Source organism: Pipistrellus kuhlii, unplaced genomic scaffold (assembly GCF_014108245.1).
Source record: "Pipistrellus kuhlii isolate mPipKuh1 unplaced genomic scaffold, mPipKuh1.p scaffold_m20_p_18, whole genome shotgun sequence".
NCBI lineage: Eukaryota > Metazoa > Chordata > Mammalia > Chiroptera > Vespertilionidae > Pipistrellus > Pipistrellus kuhlii.
The window spans coordinates 26,391,150-26,416,899 of NW_023425493.1; the positions used below are offsets into that span (position 1 = coordinate 26,391,150).

Below are 25,750 nucleotides of genomic sequence, written 5' to 3' on the forward strand. Positions count from 1 at the left end.
TCTTTCTCTGTGAAACCAATAAAAATATATTTTTTAAAAATAAAAATCAACAGAAAAAATATACTCAGGTGAGGATTAACCACCACAAAAGCTGTAAGGCCTACATAAAGCCCTATTATACCAAACTCACTCCTAGGCCACTCCCCCCCCCCCCCCCCCCGAATTTCCATCTTTTTTATTGAAAAGTCAGAAGAAATTGGTGGTTAATTTATAAATCAAAGAAAAACAGACGACATAAGGTTTCCATTTTTGTTCATTTGTCTTCTGTTTTTTAAAAACAAAAAGTATTACCTAGAACTAATAACAGAACAAATCCAAACACAGCAGTCCAGTGGAGAATCAAAACTTTCCTGGCTTTATTATCTAGGGAAATCTCTGGTCTGTTTCCACTCCTATTGGTCCAGGCCAGAATCCTATGATATAGATGGACGCCTATGAGAAAGCTAAGGGAGTTGTGCAAATTCAAGGTATGAGTTTGAGCCACCTGCTGTTCAGGTGCATGTTAGGGGATGGAAGCCCATGAGGGTGGTAGTCTCACTAGTGTTCTAACCCCAGGAACAGAGTGAGGAGAGCAAGGCACTCATTTGGGGCACAACATTTAAGAGGTACTCCCAAACCCAGTAGTCAAGACACTGTTTTAATGCAGTTATTTTTTTGAAAATAAAAACAAATGTAAAAAAACACCACCATCACAATGAACAAATGATCAGTTTTAAATAAAGACGGGATTCAACCCTATACTTGTTCATTTTAGCTTTACTTCCCTCTCTTTAATCCCAGTCCTGCTGAATCCAGTCTTTGATTTTGACATTTTGTTCATTATGGATTTTTTTTTTTGCATTGATTTTTAAAGATATTGCATTAAAACATTATCTTGATTATTGAGTTTTTCGGTACCCTCTTCAGTTTTGTACCTGAGAGGAGTGCTTGTCTCTTACTAGTCCCAGCCCTGTCCTGAATATATACATACCTTCCTTTGGAACCTAACTCCTCTGACTTCATTGCTTCCTTAAAACCAGTCCTGACTTCACTGCCTCCTTAAAACCAGTCTGTTTTCAAATAAAAGCTTAAGAATTCATAGCCATAGGAAATGGTAAAATCAACAGTATCAGATTTGGAAAATAAGTGACTTTCAAGTTTGAGGAAGGAACCTTTCTAAAATGTAAGCAGTTCCAATAAAGAGGACAGTCTTGGCTTTGTTACCAAAGGGTAACAAAGCAAGACAATCTTTCTGATTGGGCAGAAGCAACATATGGCAAACAGGAGTTACCTCCCTCCCCCCCCCCCCCCCCCACACACACCCAGGCTGTTTGCCTCAGATCAAATGTGGGGATTACATTCCATGGGGTGGGTTATGAGTATATACTTCCAAAGAGAAATCCAAATATTTTCAGAAAAATAGCCCCAGTTAACACCTGGACACTTAAGTACACTTATTCCCCTTCTTAGTATGTACCCGGGAGTGTATACAATTGCATAGTTGAAGTTTTCCCAGAAAAAGAAAAGGAAAAGGAAAATTGGCCTAAGATAGGTTCTCTGGTTTAAAGCTCTTAAAAACGGTGCTGGCCAGAGCATAGGCTGTCCAGACTTGTGCTTTGTGCAAAATGCAAAGGAGCTCCCCACACTGTCCATAGGCCCACTCCCAACCCTGGGGAGAAGGGTAGAGTCAGGGAAAGGAGGAACTCCAAAGACAGATCATCTCATTGGGAGTAATCTGTGATCTGTGGTTATCGTTCACTAAAATAGATTTCTCTAACTTTTTATAAATTGCTCCAGCCTCTATCCCTTGTTTCAACATCAATCCTATTATAAAAAATATCTCTTCTTACAAAGTATTTTATTATTTTAATAAACTAACCACAGATTAAGGTCAGCTATGGCTTAACAAAAGAAGCCGGGATGTCAAGTTCATTCTCCAAAAACAGAGAGGAAAGGAGAAAGAATCACTTAAATAGGAAAAAAATATTTTTAAAAATGTTTTTCCTTGCTGGGTCTTTTGTTTCTTTCCCTTAAAAAAAAAAAAAAAAAAAAAAAAAAAAAAAGTCAAACAGTTGCTTTCTACAGAAATGCAGCAGCAGAGAATGGTAGTGCTCTATTTAGGTTTTTTGGTTTTGTTTGAAACAGTCTGGCCATAGGTCTATCCTTCTCCCACCCCTCCCAAGGCACACTCAAACTCCAATATGTGGTTATTGCTAAGTAGTTAAAAAAAGATCCCCTCTGTACCAGTTCACCTGGAGAAAATTCAACACACACAGCTGCTCTTCTCATCACTCTCTTCCCTTCCCCAGAGGGAACTTAAAAAAAAAAAATTAAAGTCTTTTTTTTTTTTTTAAATCACAACCTTCTTAATTTAGCTGAGTTCAGCCCTCCGAAAGGATGAGGAAAAGATAGGGGGTAGTCAACAACCTCCTCTCAAACTAGAACAGATGACATATGGTGTTTAGAAGGAAATAAGAGGAAAAGGTTTCCCCTTTTAAGTTTGTCCCTTCCCCATCTCAACAAACCCATTTAAACTACCTCCCTTCTAATAGGCATCCATGAGCACACATGACTGCTCTGTCTTTCCAGATTCTTCAGGAGGAAGAATTTATCCAACCCTAGTTTCTATCTTAATTCAAATCAATAGCCAATTTGTCTTAATTTCCCAGCTTCTCTCCACACTCCCAACTCCACCACCATGTGCTTTTTTTCAACCTAAAAGAACTTTGGTCTGGTTTTTGTTTTTCTTTTATTGACCGAGAACCACCTTTGCCTTCTCTTTTCCCAGATGGCTAACCATCTCCCTATCCCCACATACCAAACCTGCCCCTTCTGCTTTCATGGACCCAAGGGGTTATGAGACAGAATTGCCATTTTTCTCCTTTGTACCTCCTCAGTCCCATCAAGTCAAGATCTGCAAAGGACTAGTACAGCCCTTGAGGCACCGTCAGCCCTGACCTGCTCTTGCCAGCCTGGCAACTCTCCAGCACACACACACTTTTTAAAAGTTTCTCGCCAGGCTACTGCATTTGCCCCATCAACATGGGGCTGGGTCTTGATGAGCCAATTAGTTGAGCTTAACTTTCTTGGTTTACCCACTTGCCCTCCAAGGTCCCCTCATTCAGAACCTGTGCACAAGCAGCTCCCCACCCAGTTCCCGTTCCTTCCTCCTCAGTTCTTCCCTATAACAGCAGGAACAGAAGTTGTTTGTCTCAGGGTGTCCATAGAAGCTGCAGTTCGGTTGTTTGCATTTGGTCTGGATTGTGGGAAGCCCCCTGGGCCCTCCAGCCCATCCATCTGGCTCAGGGGGCTCTTGGTAGCCGTTGCTATAGGAATCAGCCACGCGGAAATGGGGTGGTAACAATGTACCCCTATGAACAACATCTTGGGAGTGACTTCCTGGCTCCAGAGAAAGGCTGCTGTCCTGATGGGGGTAGGGTCGCCCAGGAGGGCATTGTCTAGGGAAGGTGGCATATGGTGGTAGACCACCCCCACACGGACCCCCTGCCAACTGCCTCCGGGGTTCCTGGCAGTGAACTCCACCCCCAGAAGGCCGAGGGATTGTAAAGCCCCCAGGGTAGCCAGTAGAAAATGCCATTGCCTTGGACTCTGTTTGGGGGGCAGTCAGCAGCTCCTCCCCACCATCTGGCTCTGGCTTTTTGGCTGGAGGAGGCCCACTCCCTACCCCTCCATTCATGATCTTCCTCTCTGACTCCTTCTGCTTCTGCTCTGCCAGGAATCTCTCCTCAGCATCAGAAAGGTAGCGCTGGATCATCTCCTCCTGATATTGGTGACGGTGACCCATCTTCAGGGTTCCAACAAAAATAAACTTCCCCTCCCCTTGCATTGCAGTCCTCATGATGCTCAGGCTTTGCATCACCTCCTGGCTATACTTGCTCGCTCCATTACCCATAGACTCAGATGTAGGCTTCTCAGACACAGGCCCATCCCCAGCTGCCTCCTCTTTGCCAGCCTTCCAGCTCTTCAGTGAGTTCTTCTTCTTCTTCTCCAGTGTCTCGGTGCCACTGCTCACTCCTGACCCTGTTCCCATCCCTCCAGGCTTAGAACCCTTGCTGTGCATCAAGCCTCCCATGTTCTTCTTGAGCTTGCTTCCCAAGGTTTTGCCAAAGCTGCCCAGTTTGTTAGCCACAGAATCTGCCCTCTTCTTGTCCTTCTCCCGATCTCGTTTGGATTTTTCTTTCCGCTTGCTGCCCTCATTGCTGGTGGAACTGCTGCCAACTGACTCCTTGTCTGATTCCCCAGACTCAGGAGTAGACCGGGGCTCATCTCCGGCTGAGGCAGTGGGGGACTCAGGCTGGGCCAGGGGAGCCTGCAAGAGACAAAAACAGGATCGTCAGTTACCTCATTAGTTTGAGTTGGGGGAGGTCCCTGGGGATTCTAGTTTATCATATGGCTCAAGGGGCTCTCAGTAGCCATTGTTATAGGAATTAGCCAAGTGAAAAAGGGTGGTAACATCCCTATGAACCATCCTTAAGAGTGACTGCCCAGTTTTAAAGAAGGGCTGCTGTCATGATGGAGAAGGGTCACCCAGGAGAGCATTGTCCTTCCCCAGCTCCAGTCACTCTCCCATAGATAAGGGATAGGTGTCACCTGCAATGACTTCATTCTCTAATAATGATGCCTGCAACTCTTCTAGAGCAATGAATAACTAAAATACATGGCCTCTGGGTAAGGACAGAATATTCTATAGATGCTGGAACGTTCTTTATTTGATTCTAAATTTCTCTATGCTAAATTCTTTCCAAAATTAAACCCAAGAAAGTCTTGTCTAACCCCAACCAACCAACCAACCATTCTGAAGACTCTCAACTTTTAGACATTCAACACCAGAGCCCATCAATTTGCCCTTACTCCTGTGATCCTGTTCTATGGATACTGATGACATCCTCAGAACCTACTGGATCAGTAGCTCTTTAAGCTGTTCTGTCTCTTCTGGTGCCAACACAGGGGTCTATGTATAGCTAGTGTAGGATAAAGTAGTGATAACCTCAAGTTCACCAAAAAGCCCAGAAAATTTTTCTTGAAGAATATATTTTAGTGTAAAAAAGCAGAGCTTGGTTGGAGAGGAGATGTGGAAAATGGGAGGCACTAACAGGTAGAAAGACAGAAAAAAGTACCTTTGGGAACTTAATTGATATTTTCCAGTTATTCCTAATTTGGAATCATAAGCCATCACCCAGAAGATTCAGAAAGAGAACACCACCAGATCTTATTCTCCCCATCACTAAAAATGAGGACCAACAAGGGTCCGGTGGAGATGTCCTCACCTGAGCATCAGAGGACAATGGGATCCACTTCACATTCATGTAGCTATGCAGCAGATGCAATTTGACCTCCAGGGACAGGATTACACTGTGAAAGGGAGAAAAAAGAAATTAGAAATGTTCTGTAACCTATAAAATGCAAAGCAGTGTGATAAGTTGGGTGAGGGCCACATGGCTTGGGATTCAGGTTTGGGTTTGAATGATAGCTCCACCAACTACTAAGACTGATAACCTCAAGCAAGTCACATCAACTTCTCTGAAACTCAGATGGGGTTGATAATGAGAATAGATAGTAATATATCTTGTAGGGTTGTTATAGAGATCAAGATGGCATTTAAAAGGACACAGCACAGTGTCTAGAAAACAGGAAATTCTTACTAAACAGTAGCCATTGTTATTGTTGTAAATATTTAGGAGGAGCTTTTGAAAGTTAGGTGAGAACTTGGTTAAAAAGCCACAAACGCTGTTTTTTTTTTTTTTTCATCAAACCCTCTCATCTGGGTCTCTGAGTAAGAGGTAAGGGAGAGCTTTTACACGCAAACACTCTTCATAGGAAGCTGTGGTAGGAAGCAGGAGGAAGGCTAACCAGCTTATGGGACGCAGAGCAACTAGTGGGGAAGAATGTATTTTTCTTGCTTTAAATTCCCGAGAGGCAAAAATCCAGAGCAAATTATTTTGGTCACCTGTTTAAAACCCCTCTCACTTGGTCTGGGAGAACTGTGATTTTCTGATCACTGCTTTGGGGATTCTGGGAGGAATTAGTGCAAGAACACTTTATATGTAAGGAAAGAACAAGTCCAGGATTCTCATCTTTCATAGGGAGAAAAAGCAGTTCCGTGCTGCAAAAGTGGTGCTCAACCTGTCTTTCACCTGTCTGTTGTCCCAAAATTATGGAACTAGGTTGACTGTCTTGCTTCTGAGCTGAGAAAAAGTCCCCAGGAGACAGATGCTATATGTGGAAGAGCTCCCAGCTACAAAGCAGATGAAAAGGATAGGCATGTCTCACCTGGCCAATCGGACATTGTCACTGTCATCTTTGCCCCACTCCCAGCTCTTTCCAGGGTCCACAGCAAAGTGCAAGGGCAGCAGCTTATGCTCTGAATCCGTAAGTGGGATCACAGCTGGAGGGGGAAAAACATGTCATCAAGGAGAGAGGAAGGCAACTGAACACACTGAAAAGGAGGCTGTATTATACTATAGGAGCTATGATAACTGTAGTCACTTCTTATTTCTTACATGTGAATTACCCTGGCATTTAAAACTAAAAGGCTGGTTAGATAATAATCCCCATGATTCCCCACCTGTCAGTCAACTAACATTCATGATGTTTTTGCTAATGTGGATTCATGGAATTAAAAGTCACCCAGACAAATAAAGCAAAGCATCATTTGGAAGGTTCCATAGCCTTAATATATAAACCCTTTATTTCAGGAAGCAGGAAATATAAACTACTGTTTTTCCCCAAACCTTTGTTGTTTAATTTTAAAACCTTGGTATATATAACAGCGTGGTAGAATAGTCTCAACATGCGCTCATTTCGGATTTTCCAATGAAAATAAAGCAGATCAAAAAGCACCAGACACAGACACTGTATTCAGCACCTTGTTCCTTGCCATTCTCCTTCTGTTCCATGGACACAAGTGCAGAAAAGTGAGCTTGATCATAGGCGAGCACCAGAGGGGAGCGGTGACACTGGCTGGTGGGAACCTCCAGGGGCAGATAGATTCCCCCAAAGGGAATAGGAGCAAATGCTGCAGGAAACCACAAAGATTATTATTAAGGCTACCTTCTTGCCCAATGGGCAATCCCTCTTCCTCACTCTGCCAATTGAGTCCCCTTTCACACCAACCCCTGCTTAATAATTCTTTCCCAAGAAGTCTCATCAATTAATCCCAACTTGAATCTTTTGAGACCTTTGCATTGTTCTAATTTACACCTTGTTTTCCCCCCAAAGGTCTATATATCCCCTTTCCCACACTCCTTCCAGTGCTTAGAACAAAACTCTGCAAACAGTGGGTACTTAGAGTGCAGTGAGGATTGACTGACTCACCTTCGCCCCCAGAGTCCCTCAGCATGGTATCTGCCACGACGACTATGGGCCTTCTAAGCACATGGGCAAGGACAAAGACATGGAATTCTTCTAGACTCTCATATACAGGCTCCTCTGAACTCTCCACCCTAGAGTTGCAGGTGGGGAAAGAGTGGAAGGGGTTAAGTGGAAGGGAGACGGAAGAAAACAAAACAAGAGACTCCTGAAGACCCAAAGGAAAGAGGAATGTCCTTTCCTGGTTTTCTAATCCTAAGTCTGCCATGGACACAGCTGATTATTTTATGCTACAATGGCTGTTTCTACTTCCATTTTACAGATGGAGAAATCCGCCCCCCCCCCCAAAAAAAGAGAGATTTGAAAGCTTTATGGTTGTATTGTTAAAGTAGTGTAGGAATCTGAAGGGAATTCCTCTATTAATACTTGTTTTGTTCAACAACCTTCCTCAATTCTCTTTATAAAGTAGCTAAATACACAACTGAGTAGCCTCATCTTGCTGACCCTTCCCACCACAACCATCCACACATCACACTGTCCAACAAAAACTTCTCCTCCTATATTCCCTTGCTTGGAGAACAGCCTCACTATATACAAATAGCCTAGTTGGAAATCTGTAAAATCTTTACTGTTCTTTATATCTTACCTCCAGTTAATCATCTGGCTTGGCCAATTCCATCTCTTAAGTGTCTCTTACATCTATCTCCTTTGGCTTATCTGCAATCCACTATTTTTTTTTTTAATATGTTTTTATTGGTTTTAAAGAGAGAGGTAGAAACATCCACGAGAAACATCAATCAACTGCCTCCACAGGCATGTGCTCTGACCAGGAATTGAACCAGTGACTTTTGGTGCATGGGATGACACTCAACTAACTGAGCCACACCTGTCAGGCTACAATCCACTACTCTTGTTCATACCAATGGCTCTCTTTCTTGGATTACTACAACTGCCTCTAGTCTCTCTCCCTCCGCTTCATCATTCACTCTGCTGTCAGTGTATTTAAATTCACAAATTTGCTCCTGTCACTCACAACACAGTGCCTTGCCACCCCGTAAAGCAATATTCAACACTGGGTGCTTGCTACAAATGCAGATTTCTGGGCCTTACCTCAGGCACAAATTTGCTCCTGTCACTCACAACACAGTGCCTTGCCACCCCGTAAAGCAATATTCAACACTGGGTGCTTGCTACAAATGCAGATTTCTGGGCCTTACCTCAGGCTCACTCAAGGGTCCTAAAATCTGCCTTTTATTTATTTATTTATTTATTTATTTATTTATTTATTTTAATTTATTGATTTCAAAGAGGAAGGGAAAGAGAGAAACATCAATGATGAGAGGGAATCACTGATTGGCTGCCTTTTGCACACCCCCCACTGGAAATTGAGCCTGCAACCCAGACATGTGTTCGTGGCTAGAATCGAACCCGGGACCCTTCAATCCAAAGGCTGACGCTATCCCTGAGCCAAACCAGCTAGGGTTGAAATCTTCATTTTAAACAGTCTTCTCACATTATTTTTATGCACAATAAAGTTTGGATCAGTTATAATTTTTGACTTTTTATTATATAAAATTTCAAAATTTTAAACACATTCTAAACTAGAAAGAATATTATCCTAAACTCTCATGTATCCATTGCCCAGCCTCAACAACTATAAACACAGAGTCAATCTCATTTCATCTACACTTTTATCTATTTCCCTATTAGACACCACTCTCCACTCACTCCCGATTATTCTAAAGCAAATCCTAGACATATATTTCATCCTTAAGTATTACGGTTTCTATCTCTAAAAAATAACTTTAAGAAATAACCACAATACCATTAATACCACACTTTAAAAAGTTAATAATAATCAAACTTGTAGACATCGTTCACATTTCCCCAATTGTCTTACATATGTCCATACATTCCAATTGGTTGATATGTCTCTTAAGTGTCTTTAAACTTACCTTCCCTCTCTCTTATTATTTTCCCTGCAATTTACTTATTGAGGAAATTGGGTCATTTGTCCTGTAGTTTCTAAAAGTCTAGATAGGACACAATTTTAATTCCTTAGCATGGTATAAGAGAAACCTGAGTATGGCACACATAATATGGATATCTAGCCTCATCTATCATTCTGAACCACATATTCTATATTCTGGCAATACTGAACTACCTAAAGTTCTTAGAACCATGGTCGGCAAATTGCAGCTCGTGAGCCACATGCAGCTCTTTGGACCCTTGAGTGTGGCTCTTTCCACGCCTGGGCGAGTCTATTTTGAATAAGTGGCGTTAGAATAAGTTTTAAAAATTTGGCTCTCAAAAGAAATTTCAATCATTGTACTGTTGATATTTGGCTCTGTTGACTAATGAGTTTGCCAACCACTGTCCTAGAACATACCACATTGTTACACAATCCTGTGCCCCTGCCATGGTTCCTCTCTTTTCTCCTTATCCTCTTAGCACAGAGCTCTCTGGACTCTGAGGACTCAGTTAAAATTACTTCCTGTTCCCCCATACTTACCCATTACAATTGGCTCCATTGGTACCTAGATGCATCCGGGGTTCACTTGAGGCAAGCTTGATCAGCTCATTCCATTCCTTCTGCCATTCATCCTCTGTGTATACCAGCCCTGACTGTGAAAGACAGGCAGGGGATGTCAAGTAATTAGAGGCTAGGTTCAAGAGGCAATATTCTCCTAGCACTTCGTTTATAATTTGTACTATAAAGTCAAATCTATTCTCCCTTTTAAAACCAATATCCATGAAAGAATAGTCTATAATCTCTCTCACATTTCTTTTTCTTCCATTCTTCCCAACCCATTGCAATCTAGCTTCTGTTTCTGCCCTCCAGTTATGCCCTTTACCCTCACTTACCACTTCACCTAACCAACAATGGGCAAAGGATAATAACCTCCTAATTGCCTCATTGGTTCTCATCTTTCTTAGCTTTCATGTAGTATTTGATAATCTCTTTAAACTCCCTTCTCCTTTAGCTTCCACAACATTACTTTCTCCTACCTCTGTGAACTCTGCTACCCCAGAAATACTGTTGTGTATTAATGATTTTAGCCTTGGTTACTTCTAGGTAAAGTAACAGTCTACTTTACTATATTTGGCTTACATTAAGATTAAAATGCTTAAACACAAACTAACGATAAGAAGAATCACAATGGAGCCTAACTGGTGTGGCTCAGTGGTTGGGCAAGTTGACCTATGAACCAGGAGGTCACAGTTCAATTCTTGGTCAGGGCACATGCCCGGATTGTGGGCTCATTCCCTAGTAGGGGTGTGCAGGAGGCAGCTGATCAGTGATTGTTATCACTAATGTTTCTATCTCTTTCCCTCTCCCTTCCTCTCTGAAATCAATAAAAATATATTTTAAAGAGAAACATGAGGGACATTAGGACAAATTTAACAGGAATTAAAGAGCCATTATGAGCACATTCTACTTTAATTTAAAAAATGACAAAGCTATTTTCAGTTTGTAAGATTATATAAAAAATGTTTCCAATTAAAAATAAGAACAACGCACAGGTTATATATGGGGCGCTGTGGTCATTCTGATATATGGTCACTGATACACATCCAGGCGGATCTGTCTCCCTTCCTTTCACCTATTTCTGCTTACTGTTCTTATACACACAGCCTCTAGGTGGCGTACCCTTCTAGCCTGAAAATGTTCTTACTGGGTTTTTACCACCAAATTCAACACAAAAGGAAGTCTGGGAAATCAAAACACAAGTTTGTTTTGTGTTTGGTACTGGTTAATAGAAGCTCCCCAGTCCATCACCACTCTCCCCCCATTCCCACTCCCAAGGTCTGAGTGATCTGAGCTGAAACAATTACCTGGGCCATATTTCTATTAGGGAACTTTCAATATGCCAAAAGGAGTAAAAAGATTTCTCCTTTGATAGCAACTATTCTCTCTGCATGTATTTTCAATGGAGACTTTGAGAGGAAGTAGGTATTGCTGGGTCTCCTCACTGAATACCATCATAATCTAACCCCGACTTTAAAATAATAACTATAGCCTGGTCAGGTAGCTGGATTGGTTAGAGCATCGTCTGGATACACCAAGGCTGCAGGTTTGATCCCTGGTCAGGGCACATATAAGAATCAACTAATGAATGCATAAACAAGTCAAACAACAGATCAATATTTTCTCTCTCTAAAAAAATATATTTTTTTTAAAAAAATCAAATAACAGTTATAGCTTAGAAACTTTCAACTGGACACACCTATTCTTTGACTGTTGCTGTCACTTCTACTTAATAACCAGCATGCTCTGGTTTGGCCTTTTCTTATTTCTGGAGTGGTCAAATCAAGGTTCAGGTTCAGGTATGGTATAAAGAAGGCAAACTCTGGACTGGCTGTAGTTCAGGCAACAGAAGGTCTCCACAAGGTCCAGTTTAACTCACCAGGGGCTTGGTGGTATAAAGAACTTGTCATGTACTTGGCCTTGCCCTGTGCATTTATTTCCCTCAGGAATCTTCTGGGGCAGATTGCTGATCAAAGATAGGATTGCGATCTTAATATCATCTTAAGTTTAATAATGGGTTCTTTGTTTTTGAGAAAGAAACAGAATACATTCTACTTATGTATTTTAAATCTTCAGGACATAAAATTCCAATGACTAAAACAAAACAAAAAATCTCTTGGTTCTATATATGGCCAGTTATGGTTGAACAATAAAAGGAGAAAAGAAAGATGAAAAGTTTCTGAAGAGATAATCCCACATTAATGCCAGAAACACCCAGCCATATACATGGCAAAAAATTAGATATATCCCAAAGAGCAGGAGATAAATATAGAAGGCAGAACCAGGGGAAAAGGAAATCCATTGTCTTTATATAAATGTTAATGCCAGTATTAAAGTTAAGGGGAATGGGTGGGTAAGCTTTTTCTATAAAGATCCAGATAGTAAATATTTTGTCCTTGTGAGGATACCCAACTACTCTATTCTGCTGCTATAGCAGGAAAGCACTTACATAAACATACATATGTAAATTAATGGGTGGGGCTGTATTCCAATAAAACTTTTTTTTTTAATCAGTTGGTGGTATTTGGCTCACAGGCCCAACCTCTGTTATGGAGATGAAAAGTACAAAAAGTCCATTGTTACTTTCTTATATAAAAGCAGCTTCAACATTTGCTAAACCCCTGAGATGTACCACTCAAACTCAATTTAACAGATAGGGTGTTCCTAAGTATTTGAAAAATAAATGGTGTGCATGGCCAAAAATATTTTTAAGCATTTATATTTCTACAGATTGATAGCACAAATCCTTAAAAATTGGTCTAGTCACATTATAAACAATAAAATCAAAACAATACAAAAATCCTATGGACATGTCATGTCTCATTTTGCAAAAGATTGCCACTAAAGACTTATAAGCACCTATCAGGTGAAAAGCAGAGTTAGATACCTTCTCTGTAAAGTCTCAGTTTCCCCCATACTAGAGCGACACCCAAACACCCTAAGGTAGGGGTGTCGAACTCAATCAGAGAAGGGGCCAAAATCTAAAATCCAGCCTAAATCGCGGGCCGAATGGTTTACTGAACAGTCATAAACTGTCATTGTGATGGAAACGCAGCGGAATGCAGTGATGACAGCGCGGTTCGGGCCACATTGCAAGGCCTGGCAGGACGGATTTGGCCCGCGGGCCTTGTGTTTGACACATGTGCCCTACGGTGTTATCTACATTTTCTACAATGTACTAAGCACCAGGAGACACTTCTTAATGGTAGGCACTGGCATTTCCTCTGTGTAACTTAGGGAAACAAGGCGCTCCACCCCAGCTCTCTTACCTCTTTATTCTGCTGTGTTTGCTGCCACCTCCAGCGTCGTTTCAATGCTTCCTTCTCAGCTCCCTTTTCCATCAGTGCATACAAAGCTTTCCGCAGCATCAAATCCCGATCGTGGAAACCCCACATCCCTATTGCAAGAAAACCTAACAGTAAGACACCTTACAGTGACTCAACTCTGCTTATTAATTATGATACACAGACCATGGCATGAAGGAAATTAGGCTGAAGTCCAAGTTCAATGAAATTCTTCTGTGATTTAGGGGAAAGGCACTTAATCAAGAAAGGAAAGATGTTTCTACTCTATAAGTTCAGAAATTTTGAGGACGTGAAAGTGGGGGATATACCAAACTCTTGACAGAACTTATTCCTGATGCAAGCCCAATAAACAGGTAGCAACAGAGAAAACTGGCACATGACAATCAGCATCAAAGCTTGAGGTACGACCGAAACTGGTTTGGCTCAGTGGATAGAGCGTCGGCCTGCGGACTGAAGGGTCCCGGGTTCAATTCCAGTCAAGGGCATGTGCCTTGGTTACGGGCACATCCCCAGTGGGGGTGTGCAAAAGGCAGCTGATCGATAATTCTGCCTCATCGATATTTCTAACTCTCTATCCTTCTCTCTTCCTCTCTGTAAAAGATCAATAAATTAAAAAAAAAAAAAAAAAAAGCTTGAGGGATGGTTGGAAAATGGGGACTTCTTTTAAAAAAAAGCTAAGGCAGATAGTATATTGAATTATAAATTTAAAGTTAATGAAAACATCTTTTTTTTATACCAAAGAATAAATATTACATACACACATAGAGCTATATATTGCTTGCTTTTTGCTATTCATTACTTCTGAGGGTCAACTTCTTGTGGGACTCAGGATAATATTGTGTTCTCCATGTGATTTCTGAATAAGACTGAAAAACCAGGGCAGGGCTCTTTTCCATCTACACACACACACACACACACAAACACACACCCTTGCTCTAAACTAGGGGTGTCGAACTCAATCAGAGAAGGGGCCAAAATCTAAAATCCAGCCTAAATTGCGGGCCGAATGGTTTACTGAATAGTCATAAACTGTCATTGTGATGGAAACGCAGCGGAGTGCAGTGATGACAGCGCAGTGCGGGCCACATTGCAAGGCCTGGCAGGACGGATTTGGCCCGCGGGCCTTGTGTTTGACACATGTGCTCTAAACCATCACTTCTGCCTATGATCAACATTGGTTGAAGCAAGTCCTACACAAAACATTTAATAACATTTAACTCTAGTGATTTCTTCTATGGGGGAATAGAGGGCCACTTTCAAGACTCACCAAGAGAGGCTGCATGTAGGAGGCAGTTTCCATCTCCAGTAGTTGCCAAAGGAAGCAGCCTCTGACAGGTGGGGTCTACACTCACCCACCAGTTCAAACGACCTACAGAAAAAGGAAGAAAAGAAGAGCAGATTACCCATAAAGCCCTTCCCACTTCCCAATTTTTATTTATTTATTTATTTATTTATTTATTTATTTATTTATTTATTTTAAAAAAAAATTTTAATATATCTTATTGAATTTTTACAGAGAGGAAGAGAGAGGGATAGAGAGTTAGAAACATTGATGAGAATCATCAATCAGCTGCCTCTTGCACGCCTCCTAGTAGGGATGTGCCCGCAACCAAGGTACATGCCCTTGACCGGAATCGAACCTGGGACCTTTCAGTCCACAGGCTGACTCTCTATCCACTGAGCCTAACTGGTTTCGGCCACTTCCCAATTTTTAAAACAGACTCCAAACTTGCTTCCTGTAGGAAGCCTACCAGAATAAATCCATCATGCTATTAAGATATCTTCTTCACTTATATCTAGCTGATCAGAACCTAGTGAGCACAACTGGTTAGATCAGTGGTTCTTTTTTTTTTTAATCCTTACACAAGAATATGTTCTTATTGACTTGGATAGGGAGGAAGGGGAAGAGAGTGAGAAACATCGATGTGAAAGAAAAGAACTGATCAGTTGCCTCCTATGTGCACTCTGACCAGGAATCAAACCTGCAAACTAGGAATATGCTCTGACTGGAAATTGAACTTCCAACTTTTTTGGCATATGGGATGATGTTCCAACCATGGCAATCAATGGTTCTTAAGTGGGGACAATTTTGTCCCTCAGGGGACATTGGAAATATGTCGTCTGTCACAAATGGTAGGGGAATCCTACTGGCATCTAGTGGGTAGAGGCCTGGGAGACTGCTAAACACAACATAATGTGCAAGGCAGCTCACACAAGAAAAAATGATATGGTCCTAAATGTCAACAGTGCTAAGCTGAGCGACCCTTCAGGTTAGATGATGAGGTCAAGGCCATACATTGAAATCTGTGCTGGCTACTTGGTCTGATTCCTTCACTCCAGTCAGATTTGTAAATATTATAGAAACAGAGCTCAGCACAAATCCATCATCAGGAAAAGAAAAACAACCCCCAAGCATGTGTTCTAAGTGTAATGCAAGTATCATGTGCATATTTGACAGCATGTATATGGTGTTACTCTAAAAACATGAACAATAAGACAAAGTATATAAAACATCCAAGATGATGATTCTCAGTTCTGTTGTCACCCCACAATTGTCAATCCATTTTTTATGAAGAAACTATTTTATGAATGAAGCTTAAAAGATCTTTTGAGCCCTGGCTGGTGGTGGCTCAGTTAGTTGGAGTGTCACCCATACACCAAAAGGTCGAGATTCAATTCCTGCTCAGGACACATACCCAGGTTGCGGGTTCGATCCCTGGTTGGGGAACATGTGGGAGGGCATCAATTGATGTTTCTCTCTCTCTCTCTCTCTTTCCTCTTTTTCTAAAATCAATAAAAGCATGTCCTCAGATAAGGAATTTTTAAAAAATATTTTTTAAGCTTTCTTAAAGAGTCTACAGAAAGAAAATTTGGCCTATAAACTCACTAGGTAACTTGCTAACTTTAAAAATCCATAATAATAAAAGCATAATATGCTAATTAGACCAGACAGCCGACTAACCTTCCGGATAAAGCTGGGGCTGAGAGGGCCAGCTTTGTCCGGATTTGCACAAATTCCATGCATCAGACCTCTAGATATATATAAATCAATTCACATGATTAGTATAGAAGGGTACAAAATGAAAAACTTCTTTTCCATACCGCTATCCTTCACCCCCCAAGTCCTTCCAAGGGAGCTTTTTGTTAAAAAATATATTTTTTTTTACAGAGAGGAAGAGAGAGGGAGAGAGAGTTAGAAACATCGATGAGAGAGAATCATCGATCAGCTGCCTCTTGCACACCCCCTACTGGGGATGTGCCCGCAACTAAGGTACATGCCCTCGACCAGAATCGAACCTGGGACCCTTCAGTCCACAGGCTTACGCTCTATTCACTGAGCCAAACCAGTTTTGGCCAAGGGAGCTTTTTTAATACCTGACTAGCTTTCCCAGAACTCCCAGATATGCCACCCCATCATTTAACTAATTTTAATAACCATTTAAGACAAAATTGTGAAGGTAAACAAGTTGTTTGGGCAAAGTTTATATAAATAAATGTGACTTTCAGATATATCACCACTGTGCACTGTCTATAGCACTGGTCCTTTCCTTTCACAAGTTGTTTCAGAGCCAATTATAATTCATTTGTTTTTTCATGTATTGATTTTTATTTTATTTTTTAATTTCTTTACTAAGTTATTACATGTGTGTCCTTATCCCCACCATGTATTGATTTTTAAGTATAGATTCCTAGGCCTTTTGTGTGTATATCTGGTTTCCCTTCCATCAAAAAGGAAATTTCCAGAGAAAAGTATCTAATTTGTGTCCTTATTTTAACCTGAAGAAATACCTAGCTTATTACAAGTTTATCTAACTGCTGACTTTGACTGTAATCAGATCACTTATTTAGACTGGATGGTACTGGTCAAGCCCTGCCCTGCCCAGTGGCTGCCTGTAGGTAAAGAACAGAGGGAAGAGCATGGAAAAGGAAGCACTCACTGACCTGCCTGTTCCAAGGCAACCAGCATGGACTGTTCAATGAGGTCTCTCTCTATGAAGCTGCGAAAGTCTTCATTGTACACAGTGAGATCTGGAAGCTGGAAGGCACAGATGGGCATTTCCAGGGGGTGCTCACTGCTCCCCCCACCCCCACCATTGGAGACATGGGACCGGGCCAGGGAAACAATGCTGGAGCTGGCGTGGGAGATGCCCCTAGACAGGCGTTTTTCTGCAATGAGAAATGGAGTCACCTTAGAATATACACAGCTCACTCAGAACTTTCCATTCTGGAAAAACTGAGTTTCAATGGCTACCAAATACCACAACTCTCTTCTCAAGCCAAATACTACTGGAGAAATACAGAAAGTGGTATTTTTTATCTATGCATATTAGCACCAAATATACATTCCTCTTGTACCCTTTTGGGAATTTGCCTGATCTTCCTCCTCCCAGGACTCTGTCTTTTTCCATTTTCATTTCCTAACATAACAGAGACCCATTCATTTGTTCTGTGGGAGGAAGAAGGAATAAGGAAAATGGGGTTGCATTTAGCTAGATTGACTCAAATAATCTCTCGGATAATTTTTAGGGTCTTGGAGAATATAGAAAATTAATAAAAAATCTTATATACTCAGGAACTTCCTTAAATTACCATTAATAACATTTATTTACATTATTTACTACAACTTTTCTTGATATTCAAACTTATCAGAAATTTATAGGTACAGTCAATTCTGACTTAATATGCTACAGAGGAAGACAGTGCCTCAAATTATTTCATTTATTTTGAATACATGGCACTTACAATTCCCCAGCAGATAACCCATTGTGACCATAATTTGGTCAGTGTAGTGTTACAATTTATTTGCATGGCTCAAGTTATATAAAGATTATCAAAAGAGCTAAAAAATGTACTGGGTAGCAATTCTTAACCCAATATTTGCCAGAGATGATGTACAAAGTAAGTCAAGACTTATCTAAAAATTATTTTATAGTGATTTGTTTTTTAAACTTTTTTTTTAGATACTTAAAGTGTTATAAAGAAATCTTCCTCTCATTCAAAATTCCTGCTTCTTTTCCCCAGAGGCAACCTTTCATATAGCCTTCCAGGATTTTGTATGCACAAAGAAGCTCATATATCTTTTAAAAAACCTAAACTGGAGCATACTGTATACTGCATCTTACCTTTCTCAATAATAGAGATTTTTTCCAAAGCAGCACATCAAGTTCTACCTAGTTCTAACAGCTGCAGAATATTCCATAATATAGATGATTACAATTTATTTAACCACCCCTGTATTAATGGATATTAAAAGTTGTTTTCAAGCTTTAACTTTCCAGCTTTATACTAAATATGTATAGGTATCTATTTGTGCATGTATTTATTTATTTAAAGGAGATACATATCTACATATATACACACAGAGAGAGACGTATATAAACATCTATATATATATATAAGCCTAAACAACCATTAGGACCAAATGACAGGAATGACCGGACGACCGGCCGGTAGCTATGACGCACACTGTACCACACCTTGCTGCTGGGACTCTGACAGCCCCAAATCTGGTTCACCCACACCCTGGATCCAGATAGGAGGGAGAAGGAAGCCCGATTCCTCATGGAATTGGCCGTGCCTTAGCTTGCTGCTGGGGCCCTGATAGCACCGAACCTGGTTCACCAGCACCCTGAACCCAGACAGGAAGGAGGAGGGAGCCCGATTCCTCATGGAATTGGCAGTTGGTTAACTTGCTGCTGAGGCCAACCTCCCATGTTCCCTCCTCCCAGCCAGCCGGCTGCTGCAATTGGCCCAGATGCCAGGCCAGACCAGGCCAAGGGACCCCACCCATGCACGAATTCATACACCAAGCCTCTCATCTATATAAAAAAGCCCAGCAACCATTATTGTGGAACGACCAGAAGGACCTATCACTATGATGCACACTGACCACCAAGGGTCAGATGCTCAACGCAGGAGCTGCCCCCTGGTGGTCAGTGCACTGCCATAACTGGAGTGCCACTCAGCAGAAGCAGGGCTCGTGAATGGCAAGCACAGTGGCAGTGGTAGGAGCTTCTCCTGCCTCTGTGGCAGCACTAAGGAGCTGCGAGCCACGCATAAGGAACGAACAGGCAGGTGATCAGGAGTGAGGGGTCCTGGATTGCGAGAGGGTGCAGGCCAAGCTAAGGGATTCTCCCCTTCCCATCCCACCCCCTACGCAAATTTCATGCATCGGGCCTCTAGTATATAATAAATTCCTAGAAATGAAATTGCTCAGTCAGCATATATATGTATTTTTAAATTATGGTAGATACTGACAATATTAACAGAATGGCCTCCAAAGAAGTATCTGATAGTGACCCATTGAATTCTATCTTTACGTGTATCTTATCTCAACAATTAGATTGTATCCTCCTTCCTCTACTTTTTCACAATATCTGAAGAAGACCTTTATACATGATAATACTCAAGATGCAGAGTGACAGTAAGGGGCTCCAGCACCTGGACAGATTGAGGCCACCTCTGACCAGTTTGGCTGGGGAAAAAGGGGAGGAATGGAAACACCTCAAAGGATCATTGAACTCTGACTCCATTTGGCAGTTCCCCCCTTTTCTTTCTACTCCATATGAAATGGCCCTCAGTTACTCTAGTACCTTGAATGATGTCATCTTGCCGCTGTAGAGGAGGTCGGGGAGGGCGAGTACACTCTCTCTCAGAAAATCCTTTTTCAGGGGTCCTGGAGGTACCACTCCCTTCACTAAAGGATTGGGGCAGGATCCCAGCATGGACCTGACGTAACTGTTCAAAATCACTGAGGGCAGCACTCACATCCCAATTCTTTCCTGTCAGAACACAAAGCAAAAAATGAATTGGGCACATAGAGTATAGGAAAATTGAGGAAAGACTAAATGATCACTCTCATCATCCTATCAAAACCAACAAGCATATACTCATGCACACTTCAATCATTCTCCTTTCCTTACCCTGCTTTAATTTCTTCATAACACTTGTATCTGAAATATCATAATTTATTTACTTATTGTCTATTTCCTAACTAAACTACATGAGAACAGAAATTGTCTCTCTGTACCGAAAGAGCCCTTAGAGACCCAGTAACCTCATTTTACATATAAAGGATATGACACCTAAAAAAATAGAGTGATTTGCCCAAAGTAACAGCTAGTTTGCACTTGTACCTAGCAGGAATCAAGCCCAGGTCTCCTAATTCTGTGATTCAGAGAGTTCTTAACCTAGATGTCTTCTAAGGTGTCCTTAAGCTGTATGAAATTGTACACCAAGTTATAGGTATGTGCATTTTTTCTAAAGAAAGGGCTACTGGCTGTTACCAGGTTATCAAAGGGAATTAACCCACCCAAATTTAAAAATCACTGTCTGCTGAAGACCCTAGAAGACAGAGCTGTCATAATGAATTTTTTCTATTTTTCCAATTAAATTATTCGGTAAATAACATACCGCATAATTATTCACACTTCCTTCTGTTCCATTCCATTTACTACCACATTCATTTAATTCCTATCACTTAGTGTCCCACCTCCAGTCCACTCCAAAGAGTTTAACGAGATTATTCTTTCTAAAGTTCTAATCATTTCAATTTCATAATCAAAATCTTTTACCATTGTCTATGGAATAAGCCTAGGCTCTTTTGTGTGACATTCAAGGCTTTCTATGACCTGGTCTATTTTTCTAGCCTTTTTTCTGTACTTCAATTTCCCTGGCTATGAAAGTGGAGATTATATCATACTGGGTTGTCATGAAGATTAAGTTAATTGAAAGCACTTAAAACAGTGTTTGATACACAGAAAGCATTATTTATGCATTTAATGCTGTACTACTATATTTCTTGTTTTATTGCAAGTATCCAGTTAAGTCTATTTATCATTTACATCTGTTGAATTATTTCTGTACTATTATAGTCACCATTTGGTCCAATTCCCTCTACTCATTCTATTTCAGTCTTATTGGCCTCTTCACCATTCCTATCATAGAACATGCTGAAGACAATTCTACCTACAGCCTTTCCACTAACTTCCCACTGCTCTTTCATAACATGAGTGCATGTGCACATGGGTATGAGTGTGTGTGTGTGTGTGTGTGCAAGAGAGTGAAAGAGAAAGGACATGCAAGCATTAATTTTTAAAATTGTAATAAAATTGTTAAGAGCCAGACTCTGAAACCAGAATGCCTAGGTTAAGTCCTACTTAATCTCTCTAAACCTCAATTTTAAAATTGTAATACTGGGAATTTAAATCCTGATCTTCCACTTCCAAACTAAGGCTCTACTCATAGGCAGCTAAGCAAATGTCAAACTGTCACACTTTTCTAAGGGCTTACAATTTAAAAAATTACCCTTGTATACTAACAACTTGCCCCTTCCACCAAAGGTTATCTATTTGCATCACCATATATTTTCATCATCAAAAAAGCATCTGTTAATAATGATTCCAAACAAAGAATCCCACAATGCATGATTCCAAGCCTTAAGGATCTTAGTAAAATCTAGAACATTCACACTTACATATATATAGAATATAAGTAAATAAAAACAGCAAAATGAAAACATTAAATTAATTCATTCTACATGGAATTACCCACACAAAATTGGAAAGGACAAAAACAAAACCATGGATGATACCAAATATGAAAATCAAGTGATTTATATGTAAAGAAGTCTTAAAGATCTAGAATTATTCTTTTACTGAATATAAAATTCTATGTGCATTACCTGAACATAAATTGGCAGTGGCGAAAGGTACCCTAAAAAAATTCAAGGTGAAAGGAGGAGCTTGCATTTTAAAATATGGTGGGTTATACACAGAATAGATTATTAGAAATAACTTAAATGTAAAGCCTACATACACAAAATGTCCTTCCGATCACCTTAAATGTTTCAAATCATCCTGGTATCACATTTTACTTCCTTCTCATTCTCCCCAATGACCTCTTACCTTCCAGGAGGTCTCGGGCCAGCCCTGGCTCGGCTCCTGTGGAACGAACAAAATCTGACAGGACAGCATCCATGTCCAGGGTCATGTGATCATTAAGTATTTTCAGGCAATGGATGTAGGGAGGTCATAGATCAAAATTCAAGCCTCCACCTGAGGAAGAAATAAACACATAAAGCTCAAATTACACTGGAATGGGATGAGCATAGCCCAATTTCAGCAGCTTCCTAACCAAATGAATTTATTATGAAGAGTAACACAAGTTTCCTACTTCCTCATTAATATTTAAATTTCTTAACTACTACATTAACCACAAAACCATAATACCACTTTGAATAATGCTTTCCCCCCACTTTCTAGAGTATTACATCTCTACCCATCAGTTTGCTTATCCAAGAAAGCAGCAGACTGCCATCCTGAAGAACTTCCCATGTGCACCTAACATAGCACCTTGTTTATTCCCTTCCTGGCACTTGATATACTCTGAAATAATCTCAATTAGTTGCTATCTAGCCTTCTCCTCTAATATGTAAGTTTCTTGAAAGCAAGGAGCTTATGTGTGCTCTTCACTAATGTATCCCCAGCATGTATCACCTGGCACTTGGCACAGTGCTTGGCATACAGGCCCTTGGTAAATACTATACACTAAATAGCTTTACAGTTGACCACTCTTCTAATGCCAGCCAAGGAAATGGGAGAAACAAACTGATAGCTAGAACAACTCAAAACCATAAGTTATTACACAGAGTGGAGATCACAAAGGTTCATAACAGAAGACAATCTTTGTCTATTAACTCCACCCAGGACAAATGATTGCCAAGTCCTTCACCTGAAAAAGATCTCTTCTTTCAGACTTGACTTTGGCAGAAACTGTGTCCCTGACTGACAGCCTGGCACCAATCCACATTCCTCTGAAGTTAGTAGTCCCAGCTGAAGCAATAATGGAGTGAAGGACAATCTCTAACTAAATTCTACCCTATCAGACAGGATGTTTACAATAAAGTCATCAGGTACACACCTGCCCTACCACACCTACCAATCTCCTGCCTTTTGGGGAAGGCAAAAGTAAAATTCTCTAAGGTAACAGTGTCTGTCTCTTCAGAAACATCTTAGAGATGTTTATCTTCATACTACCCTTGACCCCAGGTCATAGCTTGTTTAGTGTTGTGATCAGATCTTAATTTTCTGCATTCCTTAGAAATATTAAGGAAATCATTTGGGGGTTATAAGCCCAGTAGAAGTCACTAACTTGATAACAATGAATTTTTTATATGAGAGAGACAGCAAATATAAAGTATTCTCTCTTGTGCTGTTCCAGTAGTACAAGAGATCTACGAGTGCTGGGACATGTTTTATTCATATTTATAGCCCCAACATCTAACATACATCTACAATATTGTAGTGGTTAATGCCTGATGAATAAATGATTAAGTGAACCTTCACATTAGCTACCACCAAACTAATCAATTGATGCTTAACTTAGAAGATCAGAAATTCTAGGGTACTTCATATCACTCTATTTCTAAGGGCCTTTCCAGTCTTAAAGTTTTAGAAAGTCTCTTTTCTAAAGAGACATCAGCTGTACTGTCACTATTTCCACCATCCTCATATCATATGATTTTGCCTACTCCTATATGTATTAGCTGGGTGACTTTTGTTAAATTATGTACAATATTTTAGTTGCCTCTTTTATATCCTAGACTTGGAGTCAATGACTCTAAAATCCTTTCCAGATTTAAAAAAAAAGAACTTTAGTTCACTACAGTCTCATAAACTATAATACTTACATTCTCTTTTGGTCTATGTATTATCAATGCCTAATTTACTTTCATTTCAATATCACAATTGTCAGAAAAGGCTACAAATACATAAAGAACTTTTACCTAAGATATGTCAAATTCAGAATGTTATAAAATATATTCGTTCCTTATACTCAATACTTAAGAATTAAATTCCTTCACAATTCATAGATGAATGAGTGGCTTTTCCCTCCCCTAATACTGGTAAGAATTCCTTCTCTAGGTCCTTTTCAGTCACTGTCTTAGGTCACAGGAGATAGTAGCAGCCCATATAACTGAAATGCATTAATAATCCAAAACCAAGAGCATGCTTGAAAATGAATTTCAATCTTATAAAAAACAAACATACAAAGGAATTTAGTAAAGCCACTTTAATAACCTCCTGAAAGAATGTGGGAAACACACAATAAACAAGTAGGAATCAGCAAAAAAGTGCTCAGTAAAAAAGTTAAGCCACAGGCAGGTAGAGGCAATTTCCCAGCCAGACACAGACTTAGGCTTCTGAGTGAAAGAAGCCAGTGAAAACTAACAATGTCAAAGCATCATAGATCTTGACTTGCTAAAAATCTCAAAGCACTAAACCATACTTCTTGGCAGCACATTCTTATATTTGATATCTCCAGGTGCATGCCACGAACTCCACCCTAACCCCACCCAACAGGTGAGGACAGCAGCTTTTGTTACATCACGACCAACACCTGGCTTGAGCTTCTCAAATTCCAGATGGGAATATCCAAGGCAATGACTGAGACTCAATCTTTCCCACTGTCTCAGAACACAGGAAGGAAACGAAGCAAACATGAGCCTGGCTTTCAAACCTTCAAAAGAAACAGAAGCAGCACTCAAATAGCTGTTGACTGAACGGTATTTAGACAAATCTCAAATGGAGTCAAAATCCTCCAATCTTCCAATTGGAAGGGACTTCAGCAATTATTTAATCTACAGTCGGCCCCCATGCAAAAAGCCTTCTATTTTATCTGACAGATCAGTCTCCACCTGAATACAAGCTTTGATAGAGAACTCATCCTTTGCCAGAATGTCCATTTTATTGTTAGACAGCTCTAGTTGTTAGGAAATACTTTTCTAAACTTAAATCACCAGCCCTCTTCCACCTATGCCTTTCACTTAATGGTCCTGTTCTCTTCTCCATAACAAAAGAAAAATCTCCCAGGAATGATGAAATTTTCATAGAAAATTATTAGATTAAGCATTTTTTACATGAAAATTTATTGTGGATCAACACTGCAATGTTATAAGCCAGCAAGTGACCTTTATTTTACAAAATCCTCTCTTGTGTAGTAGTACTTGCTTTTACCTATATTCATTTGTGAATATTTGTGTTGATCCTATATGAACTCAACATGTGGAATAAATGAGATCGGGTACCTTATTCCAAATTCATTTATGCTGCTATCTTTGCCTTTCATCCCAACTTTTACTTCAGTGCCCTGTTGAACTAATGCCAACAATCCAGAACAAAAAAACAAGTTAAGCCTTAGCCAGTTTGAAGGGTTCGATTCTGGTCAAGGGCACATGCTGGGTTGGGTTGCAGTCTCAATCCCCAGTAGGGGTGTGCAGGAGGCAGCCGATCAATGATTCTCTCTCCTTCTTCTCTGAAATCAATAAAAAAATATATATCTTTAAAAAAACACAAGTTAATACTAAGCACTTTCAAAAACAATATCTTAATCATTAATTACAAATCTCCTGCAGCAGGCTTATTATTCCCAGTTTACAAATAAGAGAAATAAGGCTGTACAAGTCAGATGGGTTGCTCAAAATCTGAACGCAGATATTTTGAACACATGCTCTCTCTACCACACTGCCTCCCAAGCGACTAGGGCTTTATTTATTCCCAATGATTCTTACCCATTTAATTCATTCACTAACCTATCTTCCATATTT

At 40.3% G+C, this 25,750-nt stretch overlaps 1 protein-coding gene and 1 long non-coding RNA gene across 10 annotated transcripts in view; one reads left to right on the top strand and one right to left on the bottom strand.

Annotated features, from left to right (window-relative positions):
* Positions 1–25,750, top strand: part of LOC118721167 — a 55,559-nt gene that overhangs the window by 12,996 nt on the left and 16,813 nt on the right. The window contains exon 4 of one of the 3 annotated variants that reach the window (XR_006741992.1): positions 6,084–6,708. The exons of the other annotated variants lie outside the window; for them this stretch is intronic. This is a non-coding gene — a long non-coding RNA (uncharacterized LOC118721167). Of the gene's footprint in view, positions 1–6,083; positions 6,709–25,750 lie in introns of those variants that run through there. 3 annotated transcript variants of the gene reach the window in all.
* OTUD7B (OTU deubiquitinase 7B) overlaps positions 1,971–25,750 on the bottom strand; it is a 50,635-nt gene continuing 26,855 nt past the window's right edge. For 5 of the 7 annotated variants that reach the window (XM_036441701.2, XM_036441707.2, XM_036441703.2 and 2 more), the window contains 11 exons: positions 22,050–22,199; positions 19,737–19,925; positions 17,086–17,310; positions 14,411–14,512; positions 13,108–13,235; positions 9,821–9,933; positions 7,315–7,442; positions 6,866–7,015; positions 6,271–6,385; positions 5,268–5,352; positions 1,971–4,309 (listed from right to left, as the gene is read on the bottom strand). In XM_036441701.2, the coding sequence (XP_036297594.1) occupies positions 3,101–4,309; positions 5,268–5,352; positions 6,271–6,385; positions 6,866–7,015; positions 7,315–7,442; positions 9,821–9,933; positions 13,108–13,235; positions 14,411–14,512; positions 17,086–17,310; positions 19,737–19,925; positions 22,050–22,134 (2,529 nt within the window). In that variant the 5' untranslated portion in view covers positions 22,135–22,199 and the 3' untranslated portion in view covers positions 1,971–3,100. Of the gene's footprint in view, positions 4,310–5,267; positions 5,353–6,270; positions 6,386–6,865; positions 7,016–7,314; positions 7,443–9,820; positions 9,934–13,107; positions 13,236–14,410; positions 14,513–17,085; positions 17,311–19,736; positions 19,926–22,049; positions 22,200–25,750 lie in introns of those variants that run through there. The other 2 variants (XM_045583387.1, XM_036441708.2) reach the window with 2 other exon arrangements.